Source organism: Delphinus delphis, chromosome 15, assembly GCF_949987515.2.
Source record: "Delphinus delphis chromosome 15, mDelDel1.2, whole genome shotgun sequence".
NCBI classification, from domain to species: Eukaryota; Metazoa; Chordata; class Mammalia; order Artiodactyla; family Delphinidae; genus Delphinus; species Delphinus delphis.
Genome location: NC_082697.1, coordinates 72,093,666 through 72,107,975, shown reverse-complemented (window position 1 = coordinate 72,107,975; position 14,310 = coordinate 72,093,666). Strand labels below are relative to the sequence as shown.

At 50.8% G+C, this 14,310-nt stretch overlaps 2 protein-coding genes across 4 annotated transcripts; one reads left to right on the top strand and one right to left on the bottom strand.

Moving 5' to 3' along the window:
- On the top strand, nt 1-3,550 carry DCTPP1 (dCTP pyrophosphatase 1). Of its 2 annotated transcripts, none has more exons than XM_060033116.1 (3): nt 1-159; nt 845-955; nt 2,578-3,538. In XM_060033116.1, the coding sequence occupies exons 1-3, from the start codon at nt 62-64 to the stop codon at nt 2,876-2,878; spliced, it is 510 nt and encodes a 169-aa protein (XP_059889099.1). In that variant the 5' UTR covers nt 1-61; the 3' UTR covers nt 2,879-3,538. The 2 variants fall into 2 exon arrangements, with proteins under 2 accessions (XP_059889099.1, XP_059889100.1); XM_060033117.1 differs by having other exon boundaries at nt 4-159; nt 845-923; nt 2,578-3,550.
- A 2,377-nt stretch (nt 3,551-5,927) lies between these two features.
- On the bottom strand, nt 5,928-14,287 carry ZNF771 (zinc finger protein 771). Of its 2 annotated transcripts, none has more exons than XM_060032075.1 (3): nt 14,269-14,287; nt 13,470-13,619; nt 5,928-7,004 (listed from the first exon to the last, which is right to left on the bottom strand). In XM_060032075.1, the coding sequence occupies exons 2-3, from the start codon at nt 13,608-13,610 to the stop codon at nt 6,201-6,203; spliced, it is 945 nt and encodes a 314-aa protein (XP_059888058.1). In that variant the 5' UTR covers nt 13,611-13,619; nt 14,269-14,287; the 3' UTR covers nt 5,928-6,200. The 2 variants fall into 2 exon arrangements, with proteins under 2 accessions (XP_059888058.1, XP_059888057.1); XM_060032074.1 differs by lacking the exon at nt 14,269-14,287 and adding an exon at nt 13,972-14,064.
- Nucleotides 14,288-14,310: the final 23 nt, after the last annotated feature.

Here is a 14,310-nt window from a genome sequence, read left to right as displayed (position 1 = left end):
GGGGGCTCCGAGCTTGGCTCCAGGTTCTTCAGCAAGTCAGGGCTGCTGCGGGGTGGGCGGTATGTCCGCGGGTGGGGAGACGCGTGGGGATGCAGGAGGAGAGGGCACTGCTGCTGCCGCCCCCTTCAGCTTCAGCTCGGAACCAACGCTCGAGGACATGTAAGCCGTCCTTGCCCAGGCTGGGCTGGGGAGATCGCCCCCTTTCTCCCTCCGTTTGGGGAGGGCCCCTCCACGTGGTCGGGAAGAAGGCTAGCAGCTGTGCTCAGGTCCTAGCTCTGCTGGCTGACCCCCGCAGGCGAGCCTTCTAACCTCCTCCTCTGTAAAATGGGCTTAATGCACACCTGAGGCAGGGGATATACCGGAGTACGATGCTGCTTCTGCCCTGTCTCTGCCCTCCAGGAGCCGGAGGTAGGACGGTGGTAAATGTAGTGTTGAGAGGTGGGAGGCATTTCTTGCTGGAGGAAATCAAAGAGGGCTTCTTAGGGGAAGTGTCCTGGAGCTGTACTCTGTAAAATCAATAGGATTTAGATATACAGAGATAGGGATATTCCAGATGGAGGAAAACTGCAGAAGCAGCAGCAGGAGGTGGAAAAATGAAAAAGAAGGTATTATTAGATTTCGACAATTTAGGGTCTGTGTAAGGTCCCACCCATTTTATAGATGAGGAAACCAAGTTCCCTAAAGAGGAAACGACTTGCTTAGGCCACCCAAGGAATTGGTTGCAGAATCCCCCCGATACCCATGCCCCCATTACATATCACTGAGGTACCTGCCAGGGCCCTGTATCTCCTCCCCCATCCCCTAACCTTGGGACCTGGACTTCCACCCCTTTCTCCTATTCCAGCCGCCGCCTCCATGCCGAGTTTGCTGCTGAACGAGACTGGGACCAGTTCCACCAACCTCGGAACCTCCTCCTGGCCTTGGTAGGGGAAGTAGGGGAGCTGGCAGAGCTCTTGTGAGTAGATGACCGGCTTCCGGAAGAGTCTGTGTGTTGGGGAGGGGAGGGGAGGATTTATTTGACCATTAGATATCCCTGGATCCAATTTCCCCTCCTCACTACCAAGCTCTGTACATGGTTGCTGGGCATACAAAGATGACTTCTGGGTCCCTGCCCTCTAGGGGTGCCCAGTCTCCTGGGAGAGAAAGGTGTGAAAACAGCAAGGCAGGTCCAGGTCTAAGAGGGGACAGTGGTAACTGTCCTTTACCTCTGCCTCTGGGGTGGAAAGGCAGGTATTCTATAGAAGACCTGCCTATGGCATTCCAGACAGGGGGAGTTTACATTTGCAAAGGTAGTGAGGTGGGAAAGGGCAAGTTAAATTCAGGGAGAATATAAGATTCCTTCAGTGTAAGCTTCTTGAGGAAGAGCAAGGATTTTGTCTGTTTTGGTCTCTGGTGTGTCCCAAGTGGCTGGGACACAATAGGCACTCAATATACTGTGGCTGTGGAGGACAGGGGTAGGATAGGAACACAGAATGATAGAATCAGGGCTGGGAAGTAATGGAGTTTGGACAGAACACCTGACCAGATCTGAATGGTAGAAAGGTCACTGTGTCTGCAGGGTGGATTGGATCCCCAAGAGAATTGGGTCAGGGGAGACCGGTGAGGAAGCTGGTGTAGATGAGGCAAAAGGTGGTGAGACCTAAGTCAGGGCAGTCACTGTGGGATGGACAAATGAGGGCACTGATGTGTGTGAGGGCAAGCCATTCGTTCATTACAGATTCATGATCACCATCTGTGTGCTATGTCCTCTAGAATCGAGATATGGCCTTGAACAAGATAGACACAGTTCCTACCATCACAGTGCAAGGAGACTGACAATAGATAAGTGAACTAATTTTAAAAGATGTGGAATTGTCACAAGTTCTATGAGGAAAGTAACACAAGGTGATGAGAAAGAAGGTAACAGAAGGGAGAAGGCTTTTCTGAGGAGGTGACATCTGAGCTGAGACCTGAGTAACAGCCAGCCATGGGAAGGATGGGGGGAAGAGCATTCAAGGCAGAGGGAGCAGTAAGTGCAAAGGCCCTGTGACAGTTTGGCCCATTTGCAAGGCAGAAAAGGCCAGAGTGGCTTTAGGTGGGGAGTGAGAGGGAGCATGGTGGATGATGACACTGGAAGAAGGAGTCAGTTCATGCAGGACCTGGAGGGCATGGCAGGAGTTTGGATGTTATTCCAAGCACACTTGGGGGAGTTTTAAGCAGGGGAGGGACAAAATGTAATTTGTGCTTTTAAAAGATGGTGCAGGGTAAGAAGATGAGTTAGAGGCTTCTGCTGTGGTCCAGGTCTAAGGTTTAGTCTGGGGTGGCAGTGGCTAAGGCCGGCAGGGGAGGAGTAGAATTGTGTCTTTTGGCTACTCCTTGGCTCAGGTAGGGACACAGAGGTCTGGGTGAATCATCTGATGGGGTCTCTTCCCCACCATGAAGATTCCAGGGCCTAGCTGGGTTGACTTGTCTTTGGAGGAACTTCCTAGGAGGTGGGAGTTCATTGCTGCAAGGCCTGGGGTGTGCCCCTGAGAGGTGGAACCCACTGGCCTAGCTAGCATCTATGTGTGTGTGCCTGTCTTTGTGTCCTGTCCCCAGTCAGTGGAAGCCGGATGAGGAGCCTGGGCCCCAAGCCTGGCCCCCCAGGGAACGAGCAGCCCTTCAAGAGGAGCTCAGTGACGTCCTCATCTACCTGGTAGCATTGGCAGCCCGCTGCCGTGTAGATCTGCCCCGAGCAGTGCTCTCCAAGATGGACACCAACCGGCGACGCTACCCAGTGCATCTGTCCCGCGGCTCTGCCCGCAAGTACACAGACTTGCCCCATGGGGCCACCTCTGAAAACCAGGCTGTGGGGCCTGCAGACCTTGCCTGTGAGTCCACAGGTCAGGCCTCAACCTAGAAACATGGGCACAGAACCTGCAACTCAGCACGGCATCTGAGGAGCAGAGGGTGCTCCAGCCGTGCTACCTCATTCTAGTCCTTTCCTAACAGATCATGGGCCTGGGCGCTACCCTTCTTGAGGTCTGAGGCCCAAGAACCTCCAGTAGGTAGCCTCCTGTTTTTTTCTCTCTCAATAAAAGTTTTGGTTAGCAACTTCTGGATTCTTCCTGGGGCAGCTGGGGGGGCTCTCTGTCTCAGCACATGCTGGAGAGGGGTACCAGGGATACCTGTGAGCCCAAAGCCCATGTTTCTCTATTATACTGCCCACCTGCAGAGCAGAGAGATCTGATTTCTAGTAAGTTCTCTGTCTGACCTCATGCAAGTAAGTCCCTTCCCCTTCTCTAAACAAGACTGGAGGCTTTATGTAGTGTTGGATAAGAGCCCAGGTTCTGGAGCCAGGCTGTATGGGTTCAAATGCCATCTTTGATACTGGATGATGTTCTGGATTATATTGGCATCTTTCTGTGCCTCCATTTCCTCATCTAAAATGAAAATAAGGGACTTCCCTGATGGTCCAGTGGTTAAGACTCTGCGCTTCCACCGCAGGGGGCGTGGGTTCCATCCCTGGTCGGGGAACTAAGATCCCACGTGCCGCGCAGCCAAAAATAAATAAATAAATACATTAAATGAAATGAAAATAATGTTATCTACCTAATAGGGTTGTAAGGTTTGAGTAAGTTATTCTAAGTAGAGTGTTTAGGACAGTGTAAGTTTGCAGTTGTCATTATCTGTTTGCTTTTTCAACTCAAAACTTTCAGGGGCACAGAGCAGGAAATTTCAACAGTTAAGGCAGGCGTGGGCCTTGTCCCTGAGAGAGCTCTCTGCCCCTCTCCCTTGGCCCCCAGCACAAATCAGGGTCAGGTCTGTCTGATATGAAGCAGAACAGGGCTTCCTCTCTTTTGGGGCTTGGACCCCTTAGCCCCCTCCTTCTCTCCCAAGGCCAATTTGCTTGTTCCACTTCTACACCTAAAGATAGTGTTGGGTGTGTATGATTCACCCGTTGTGTGACCCCAGGCACATCACTTTCTTTTCAGAGCTACCCAGGGAACTAGCAGCCTGCCGCCTTCACAGGGTGAAACCTGATTCCACATCAGTAAAATAAAGCATTTCCCTTTACTGGCCTCACTCTTATTAATGACGTCACTTCCTCCTAACCAGTGACCTCTCTTACTCCCTAGGTAAAAGAGAATCCATCAGATTGGAACTGCTTTAGCTTTAACTTCCCAAACCCTCCTTTCCTCTGCCCACCAGTGATAGCAGGAGCCTTAGCTTATTGATCTCTTATTTCATCTGTCTCCTTGATCAGTTATCTCCTCTCTCCTCCATATAATCAAAGTCTTTTCCTTTCCATTAGCCCATCCCATTAGCACATAAAGCATAGTTGAGGGCTTCCCTGGTGGTGCAGTGGTTGAGGGTCCGCCTGACGATGCAGGGGACACAGGTTCGTGCCCCGGTCTGGGAGGGTCCCACATGCTGCAGAGTGGCTGGGCCCGTGAGCCATGGCCGCTGAGCCTGCACGACCGGAGCCTGTGCTCCACAACAGGAGAGGCCACAACAGTGAGAGGCCCGCGTACCGCAAAAAAAAAAAGAAAAAAGCATACTTGACTCTCTTTCGTATTGACAAGACAAAACCAACAAAACTCTAGCTACTTCCCTCATGCTTTTCACAGCCAAACCTCTTGAAATGGATCTATACCCATCCACTCTGCTTCTTCATTGTCTCATTTCTACCCTAACCCATTCAACGCTGGCTTTCACCCCCCACCCCTCCACTGAAACCGTTCTCATCACTTTCCCCGAATTCACACACAGTGGACACCACAGCGGCATCTGACTGAGCTGTTTCCTCCATAAAACACTTTCCTCTAGATTTCCCAGACAAGACACTTCTGCTTTTCTACCTCTGGCTGTTCTGTCACAGACTCAAGTTCTCTGCTACCCTCTTCTGGATGTGGTGCCATGCCCTCCAGACCTGATATCCCCAAGGTGTTACTTCCAATCGCCTCCCTGACCCGTCCACATTTACTTCACACTCAATGTGTCCAGGTTGGGGTGTAACAATTGCTGCCACTTCAACTCCTGCTCCTGCTCCTCATCCTGTGTCCCCATCTCAATGACACTGCCTGCGGTCACCCAAGCTAAGAAATGAAATCAGCCCCATCTCTCCTTTCCGCACGTCCACTTTAACTCCTATTAATTCTAGCTCAATAATATGCCATATGCCTCCCTCCCCTCTAATCCCTCAAGGCTTCTTTGTGGCCTTGGAACATTTAACCTGGCTTCCAGGGTCCTTAGTGGTCTGTCTCCTGCCAACGTCCTTGCTTGTTGTCCCTGCCTTCCACCCCAGAGGACATCTGCAAGCTCTAACAAGTCTGGCATGCAGGTTCAGGGGTTCTCTCCATACGTCCCCAACCCCAACTCTCTTGACCTTAAGACCAGCTTAAATGCCACCTCTGAGAAGAGCCTCTCTAAACTCCAAGACTGCACTGAAGACCTCTCCTATCCAGCAACTCCCCCAACAGAGTTCCAATGACAAGGGACTGCACTTGCCTGTGTACTCGTCCTCACTGTGCCATTCACTGGCTGTCGGTACCTATTTACTCATCTGCAGAAATGGAGGTAAAAGAGTTACCTCACTTTGGGATGCTTTGAGGATGAAAATGAGCTAATAATAATGTAGCAGTGAAGTCCTTTAACCTCGTGCTAAAGTTTCCACTATTGCTTCTCTTTACTAGACCAAGTTCCATGAGGTTCATGCCGGCTCACTCAAAGCTCTGCAGAATGCAGTGCCTGTTGATCACAAATGCGCTAAATTTATGGACCCTTCTAGGTCTGAGGTCATGAAGACATAACCAAGGGCCAAGCGTGGAATGACTCCACACACACACAAAACCAGTTCCTGGAACACTTTTGGGCTTATAGCCCCACTTGACTCCATGACAATTCACCTAAATCACCTAAGCCTGGAGAGACCCCCAATTTTCCTCCTAATTCACACCCCACCCACCTCATTCACAGGCACGGGTGGGGTGAGGATATAATACTTTATTCACTCTAACACGGGCCGAGGGGATGTAATGAGGGGGAGGTGGGCGCGTTTCCAGGGACCCCCGGTAGGGGATCCTCCCTGTCTCCCAGTTCCAGGGCAGCCAGGCCCGCCGTCCCACCCCATCTGAGACGCAGGAGGCGGGGCGGGGAGTTGTCCAGGTTAACGCAGCCCCAGGTCGGGATACTAGCGTGCCCCTCCCCAGCTCGCACCCTGCGGAGACAAGAATGGCGGTTCAACTGCCCTCACAATCTGGGCAGCGCTCAGTGGCAGTGGCTCCGGCGGGTAGCTTGAAGTCCCGGCCGCAGCCCGCGCAGATGTAGAGACGGCGCCGCATGTGCGCGCGACGGTGGCGGATGAAGTGTGAGCTGAGGCGGAAGCGCCGGCCGCACTCGGCACATGGGTAGGGCCGCTCGCCTGTGTGCGTGCGCGCATGCTCCGCCAGGTTGGAGCGGTGGCCGAAGCCGCGGCCGCACACGGCGCAGCGGTGCGGCTTCTCGCCCGTGTGCACGCGCCGGTGCTTGGCCAGCGCCGAGCTCTGAGCGAAGCGCGTGCCGCAGTCGGCGCATGCGTACGGCCGCTCGCCCGTGTGCGTGCGTCGGTGGCGCGCCAGACACGAACTGCCGCCGAAGGCGCGTCCGCAGTCCGGGCACGAGTACGGCTTCTCGCCCGTGTGCACGCGCAGGTGCTGTGCATAGTTGGAGCTCTGCGCGAAGCGGCGGCCGCATTGTGCGCATGCGTACGGCTTCTCGCCCGTGTGGCGCCGCCGGTGCTGCCGCAGGTTCGAGGCGGCCGAGAAGCGCTTGTCGCATTCTGGGCATTCGTAAGGCCGCTCGCCCGTATGCGTGCGGCTGTGTTTGGTCAGCGCTGACTTCTGCGAGAAGCGCCGGCCGCACTCGGTGCACGCAAAGGGCCGCTCGCCCGTGTGTATGCGGACGTGCTTGGCCAATGTGGAGCGGCGCGCAAAGGCGCGGCCGCAGTCCCGGCACGCGTGTGGGCGCGCCGGGTCCGCCGACGGCGCTGGCGCCTCGCTCGGGACCTGCGGGGAGAGGGGACAGGGGACAGGTCAGCCCTGACCGAGAGGCTCGGGAGCCAGAGACCTGGGGCTCTGCCGGCTGCAGCCTCTCCGTCCCCCGTTTGTACAGTAGGAAAAGCCACGGGGTGCGCCTCTCAGGACGGTTGTGCGCTTTAAATGAGATTAACATAAACGCACATAGCACAATGCCTAGTGTAATTCTAGCTATTCTTTATTAATTCATACAGTATTTATTGAACGCGTACAATGTGCCAGACTCTGTTCTAGGAACTGGGGATTCAACATTAAATTTTTTTTTTAATTCCTAGTTTCAGGAAGAATGGATAAGGAGTGCTGGTATTGGAGGGGGTGCTGCAAATTTAAATAGGGTTGAGGAATCTCGCTGATGTCACATGAGCGAAGACCTAAGGAGGTGAGAGAGCAGGTTCCAGAGGGAAAAGCAAGGCCCTGAGACAGCAGTTTTCCTGTTCTAGGAATGGCCAGAAACAGTGCTTAGGGCGGACGGCAGGAGGGGAAGAGTGATCCATGGAGTGGTCCTGAAGGGGATATCTTAGCATAGGGCCTTGCATGTGAATGAGGTGAGGACTCAATAGAGATGTTAGACGGTTTTGAGCAAGGAGGGGAACAGATTAGACTCATATTTTAAAAGGTTTCAGGGGCTTCCCTGGTGGTGCAGTGGTTAAGAATCCGCCTGCCAATGCAGGGGACAAGGGTTCAAGCCCTGGTCCGTGAAGATCCCACATGCTGCAGAGCAATTAAGCCTGTGAGCCACAGCTACTGAGCCCACATGCCTGGAGCCTGTGCTCCGCAACAAGAGAAGTCCCCGCTCGCCGCAACTAGAGAAAGTCCATGCGCAGCAACAAAGAACCAACGCAGCCAAAAAAAAAAAAATTAATTAAAAAAAAAAAGAATAAAGGAGGGGAGGGGGCAGGAACCCAGCGAGGAAGCTACTGTACTGCAAGCCAGAGAAGACAGTGGCTTGGACCCAGTGACAAAGTTGGGAAGTGAAGGTGGTGAGAAGTGGTCTGCTTCTGGACATATTCTGCAGTTTGAGACAGCAAATTTGATAGTAGATTAGACATGAGGTGTAAAGAAAGGAGTAAAAATGACTCCAAGGATTTTGAGCTTAGCAACTACAAAGGCGGAATTGCCATCTACAGAGCTGAGGGTGGAGGGAGGCGCAAGTTGGTACCTACTATCCGTTTCTGATCTTATCTGCAGTTCTCCTTGACACATCTGGAGCTCAGGAGAGAGGCCCAGGCTGGAGATGTTAATTGGGAAGGCATCAGCGTGGAGGTGGTTTTTAAAGCCTTGAGACTGGATGAGTTCGCCCAAGGAATAGGCAGAGAGAAATGGGGGTGGCAAGACAAAAAGCAGCCAGCAAAGGAGACTGAGCAGAAGCAGCCAGTGAGGTAAGAGACCCAGGAGAGCACGGTGTCTTAGAAACCAGGCCACCATCAAGTCCAGGCTCTCTAATAAACTTTCAAGAGCAAGCACCTATCATTTTTTAAGCTGCAAAAAAGGCAGCCAGGGTGAAACCCAAATACTATTCTGAGGCCTGAAATGAAAAAAATTCAAAAATAAGCCAGTTTCATGAGGTCTGGGCCTCTGGAGATAAAATCAGAAAAAGAAATGCTTTATAAGAGGCAGATGAAGGGAAAACAGTTTGTACTAACAGTAAAGAGGAATACTGAGGAAACATTGCTTCCTTCTTAGAAAAGAGAAGGCTCATCCTAGCAAAAGTGGTGTTAAATCTCTACTATGGACTAAGCAAATAGGATATTAATTCATGACCAAATGAAAAACCAGGCACATATTAAGCATAAGACAGTGTTAGCTTCTTTCTCCCCATATTCCATCTCCACCAAGTGATTATCACTATTCTTCTTCTATAGATAAGGAAACAGGTTAAGAGAGGGTAAATGACAACTAGGGAGTGGCGAGGCCTCTTCTTTCTGAAGTTGTAAGGAGGGCACCTTCAGGGCCTTCAAGATCCTTTGTTAAAAAGACAGTAGCTTTTTGGTAACCACCTCAGAAATTTGAAAACAAGGCAGTTTGGGAAACTGGTCACCAGCCAAGGGAACTCTGGCTTAAATACTATTATCATGATAATGATAACATTACAGTGTAAAGATCTGACAGTGCTATGTTATGTACATTATTGTATTAAATCTTCCTGTCACTCCCCCTTGAGTCAGGCATTATCTTTTGAGAAAACTGAGCTCAGAGAGATTAAATTCACATAGCCAGTGGGAGTCAGGACTGACCTTAAGAGTTCTCACCCTTAACCAGTAGGCTACACTGCTTCCCTGCACACACAGCATGAAGATGTGACAGCCGCTGGACTCCAAGTGCCTGGCACTCTCTAAGAGGGATTCAAGGTTAAAATACAACTTGATACTTTAAATCGAGAAACTCCCCACAGCAAATTGGGCAGTCTGAATTCAAGGTCATGCTTTCCAGTCTTGCCCCGGTTTTGACATCTATTGGGTTTATTTCATCACGTCAGCCATCGTGGAGAGAATTTTTCTCATTATATCTGTATTTTTCTGGCCTGTTTTTCTTTGGCACCCTTCTTTAAGGTGACTTTGACCAGCCTGAGGACTTCCTTATGCTGGATTCACTATCTTGTGAAAAAGAAATTCTTCACACAAGTACCCTTGGTATCTCCAGCTCCAGGAGGAGGGGCCTTGGGTGCCCTAGGAAGAATCTTCGTAAGAGGGGCTGAGTCTAGCTCATTAAGACCCCAGGCAAGTCCCTCCCTTCCCCTGCCTCAGTGAACCAAGGAAGGCAAGGTAGGCTAGGTGAGATCAATATTTCCCGACTTGAGGTATGCACATCACAGAATGCAAGAGGATTCTAAGTGTTATGTAGGCTAACTCTTATCTTACTATGATCATTATGTATTTATTTTCATGGATATTAGAAAAACAACAGATCACATGAAACCCACAATTTCATCAGTATTATTGCTCAGATGAGGGTAAATTTATTTAACAAAACAATGTGAATCTATCTGAAGAAGAGCATTAAATAAATGAGCAAACAGGTAAGTGACTGAAGCCTGGCAAATACCAGACTTACATGCCTTTTAAGTTCTACAGCTGTTAGATTTAAAAATTAGAATACAGGGTATCTGCACTATAACATGAGGGTACTAGGGGGATACATGTAGTATAAGAATATGACAATCCAAGTATTTAAAGTTAGTGATTTTGGAACTTCCCTGGTGGCGCAGTGGTTAAGAATCTGCCTGCCAATGCAGGGGACACAGGTTTGAGCCCTGGTCCGGGAAGATCCCACATGCCATGGAGCAACTAAGCCCGTGCGCCACAACTACTGAGCCAGCGCTCTAGAGCCCAGAAGCCACAACTATTGAAGCCCGCGTGCCTAGAGCCCGTGCTCCACAACAAGGAAGACACCACAATGAGAAGCCCTGCTCACCACAACTAAAGAAAGCCTGAGTGTACCAACAAAGACCCAATGCAGCCCAAAAAAAATAAATAAATAAATAAATTTATTTTAAAAATAAATAAATAAAAAATAAAGTTAGTGATTTTGTCTTCCTGCTTAAGGTGTTTTTGTTTTTGTTTTAAACCAGAGCAAACATTCCAGTTTTTTCCTCAGCCATTACTTTTCTAATTAATAACAATAACTACCACTTACTGAGCACTCACTGTGTGCCAGGAAGCGTGGTAAGTGCTTTCCACCCATGTTCTTATTTTAAATTCTCACAACCCTTTGGGTTAGGCTGTATTAGCACCATTTTAAAATAAGGATATAAGACTCAGAAGTAAGTGACTACCAAGGTCCTACAGCTAATCCATCGGCAGGGTCAGGGTTTACACTGGAAGTCTGTCATTATCTAAAACACCTCTTCTCTCATAGAATGATGCAATTCTATCTCACTGACAAGTTTAAGGTTACCTACACAGTTTGTCTCCCTCACCTGGGCTTTTTTAGCTGTCAGAATCTCCCTTCTTTTGAGTACAGAGTATAAAATACAATCCCTATCCTCTCGCTCATTGCTAAATCAAGTGTGGTCCACAGACCAGCAGCGTCAGCATCACTGGAAACTTGTTAGAAATACAGAATCTCAAGTCCCCCCCATACCTACTGGATCAAACTCTTCAGTTTAACAAGATCCCCAGGTGATATGTACGCATGTCAAAAATGAAGAAGCCTGATCTAGGAGATGCACTACTCCCAGGGAAAGCAGGTGGGAAAGGTGAAGAGGGTTCTACAGGTTGAAAGACCACATGGGCAAAGTCTTCGAGGTAAGAAGGGTCAGGTGTGTTTGAAGCTGGGGCATGGGATGGGTGCTGAGTGACTAGAGATGAAGCCATGAGGTCAGACGATGAAGACCTTTGAATGCCAGGCGCAGGAGCTGAGGGAAACAGAATACCACTCAAGGGTTCAATTTTAAGCAGGGAGAGACAGGACTGGATGTATATAGAGCCCTCTGACAAAACCCTTCTATTCATTAAATATAGTTTGGATTTTAATAGGCAGTGAGAGAATACTCCAGCTACTGAGTGCAGCATAATTAAGGCCTGTTCTGGACAATGACCGGCCATGAGACTGGGTGAGAGCTGAGAGTCACAGAATGTTGACACTAGAAGGAGCTTTGGAGACCACTATTTCATAGAAACCGAGACTCAGGGAGACCACACAGCAAGTTGATGAGCTATCTTGTGGGATGTGTGTGTGTAACTCTCATTTCCACCCTCCTCCAAATCCAGTCACCCACGTGATACTTAGACTGGATTTCAAGGATCTTACTTTCATTATCTCATTTTATAGATGAAAAGGCTGTCGAGGCAAAACTGGTAAACAGTGGTTAGGATTTGAGCCAATGCTTTTAACAGCTACATGATACCATTCAGAGTCTAGCTCTACAGCCTTTTCATGACTAGCCATGCCTACACCCACCCTTCCCATCCTTAGCTCCATCCAGTCCAATCAATGTTCCCCAAAACCCCCTTATTTCCATCTTCTCTCCCCTGCTGCCACTACCTTAGAGCAGGCTACCAGCCGTACCTGACCTGGTCTCCCCACAGCAGCCCACGATTCTTCTAAATAGAAAATCTGATCATGTCTCTCCTCTGATTTGAGGCTTCTGATGGCACCGCATAACCTAACAGAGTACGTCCAAACTCCTAAGCTGCCTTTCAACACCTTTTACTCTCTGGCCCCGCCTACTTCTCTGGCCTTATCTTCTCTGAGCATTTGCTTTTGCTGTTTCCTCATCCTGAAATGCCCTTCTTCCTCCTCCATTTGCCAAATTCCCACTAAGTTTTCAAGGCCCACGTCAAAGTCATTTCCATGAAGCCTTCCCCACTGCCTTGAGTTATTTGCCCTCAATTCTCTAGGCCTCCATGTTCTAGGTTTCCCTGTTCACTCCCAAGCCTCAGGATTCAGCCCAGAAAGGCCTTGATAAAAATGAGTAGAAAAATCTCCAGAAGGATGACCTAGCCCAAGGTCCTGAACTTTAGGGAGAAAAATGAATAATAGCAGCAAATACTTACATAGTGTTTATTATGTGCCAGACACAGTTCTAACTCTTTACATGTATTAACTCATTTAATCCTCCCAACCCCAAGAAGTCGGTGCTATTATGATTTCCCTTGTACCAGTGAGGAAACTGAGCCACAAAGAGGTTAAACTTGCCTAAGGTGACACAGCTGGTAAGTGACAGAGTTGGAAGTCCACCCTAAACTCTGGAGTCTGAGTTCTTAACTTGTAGGACAAAGGTGGAGACCAGGGGATTCACAGGGCCGGAAGAGGCAGGCTGAGCTAGGAGGATGGGCCAAGGAAGCCTGAGAAAACAGAACTAAACGGGCCACCGCAGTGAAAGCGCAGAGTCCTAACCACTGGACCGCCTGGGAATTCCCTAAATAGTTATTTTGACTGGAAGAGGAGGCCACAGCAGCCAGCCCCCTCCCCCTAGGGCCCACCACACCCACTAGGGGGCAGCAGAACTTTCTTTTTCTGGGAACTGGCGCCTGTGCAGGAAGAAATCAGAGGGAGCCTGGGCCCACAAATCTGGCCCAGGAGTCTTCCAGCTGGACTCAGGGCTGCTCTGGCTGTGGGTGGGAGTCCTGTAGGGTTTTGGGAAGTAGAACTATACCTAGTGGCAGTTAGGGTCTCTAATGGGTAAATCTAACTCATATTTTGATCTCCTTAAAACTCCTCTCTTTAAACCTTCAACACCCTTGCCAGTCTAACCCTGCTAGACATCACCTCGAGGAACCGAGGAGAGCGTTTACTCTCCAGCACCCAGCACAGAGCCTGGCACAGTAGGCGTGACATCTGTATGATGGCAGCATGGACTGTGGGACAGAAGGATGGGTGGCCAACCCTGAGAGTCAAGGGAAAGTAGGGACAGGATCCCTGGATTCTGTGTGAGGGAGGCTGGACCTGCACCAGGTTTAGGGGCGAAGGGACCCCAGGGTGTGGAACACGTACCTCCTTGTTGTCCATGGGGATCTTGAGTTTCACCACTTCATACTTCTCTTCACCCTCATCCTCCTCACCCTTCACCAGCAGCACCATCTCTTCTTGCATCTCTTCCTCCTCCTCCTCCTCTGTCTGCTGTTCACCGGGCATCTTGGTGTCCTGGGGCAGGGAGCTGAGTCAGAAGCTCAGGACCCGCCCCCCCACCATGGCTCTGGCCCACACAAGGCGGTGCAGCCGTGGCTTCTCCTGTGATCTTTGTGTCTGACCTTCTTCCCTCTATCCCAGCCCGGCCCTAGGCCCCAGCCCTATCCCGGGACCAGCTCGGAAGACTCTCGTTCACCCCACTCATCCCGGCATTCAAGGCCCTGAACACTTCGAATCTCTAGCCCCAGTGAGTCACCACCCTCCCCGCGCTGAGTCACTCCCCGGTGCCTGGGTCCGCGGCCCGGAGCTCTAGGGCACGGGCTGGAGGCAGGATCGGGACGGAGACCCTGAGGGGGTGCGCACTCACCAGCCACAGGTTCGGGCGCTCGAGCTGCCCCAGGCCAGGGCGCCGGGCGGTTGGGCACTCTGCGACGCCGCGACTCCGGGGGCGGGGAGTAGGCGGGGCCTCGGTGACGACTGGTCATTGGTCGGAATACCTAACCCCGCCCCTAGGGGAGGGGCCAGAGGACCCAGGCGTCCGGCCCAAACTGCCCCGGGAGGGTGGCGAGCCCACACCCAGTACCTTCCGCTCAACTCCGACTCCCAAAGACCCCGGGCTGCCCTAGTCGGTGTTCAAGGTCCTCACAGTCCTGTAGTGACCTACCTTAAAGGCTCGTCTCCTGCGGCCGGCTCGGAGGTCTCAGCT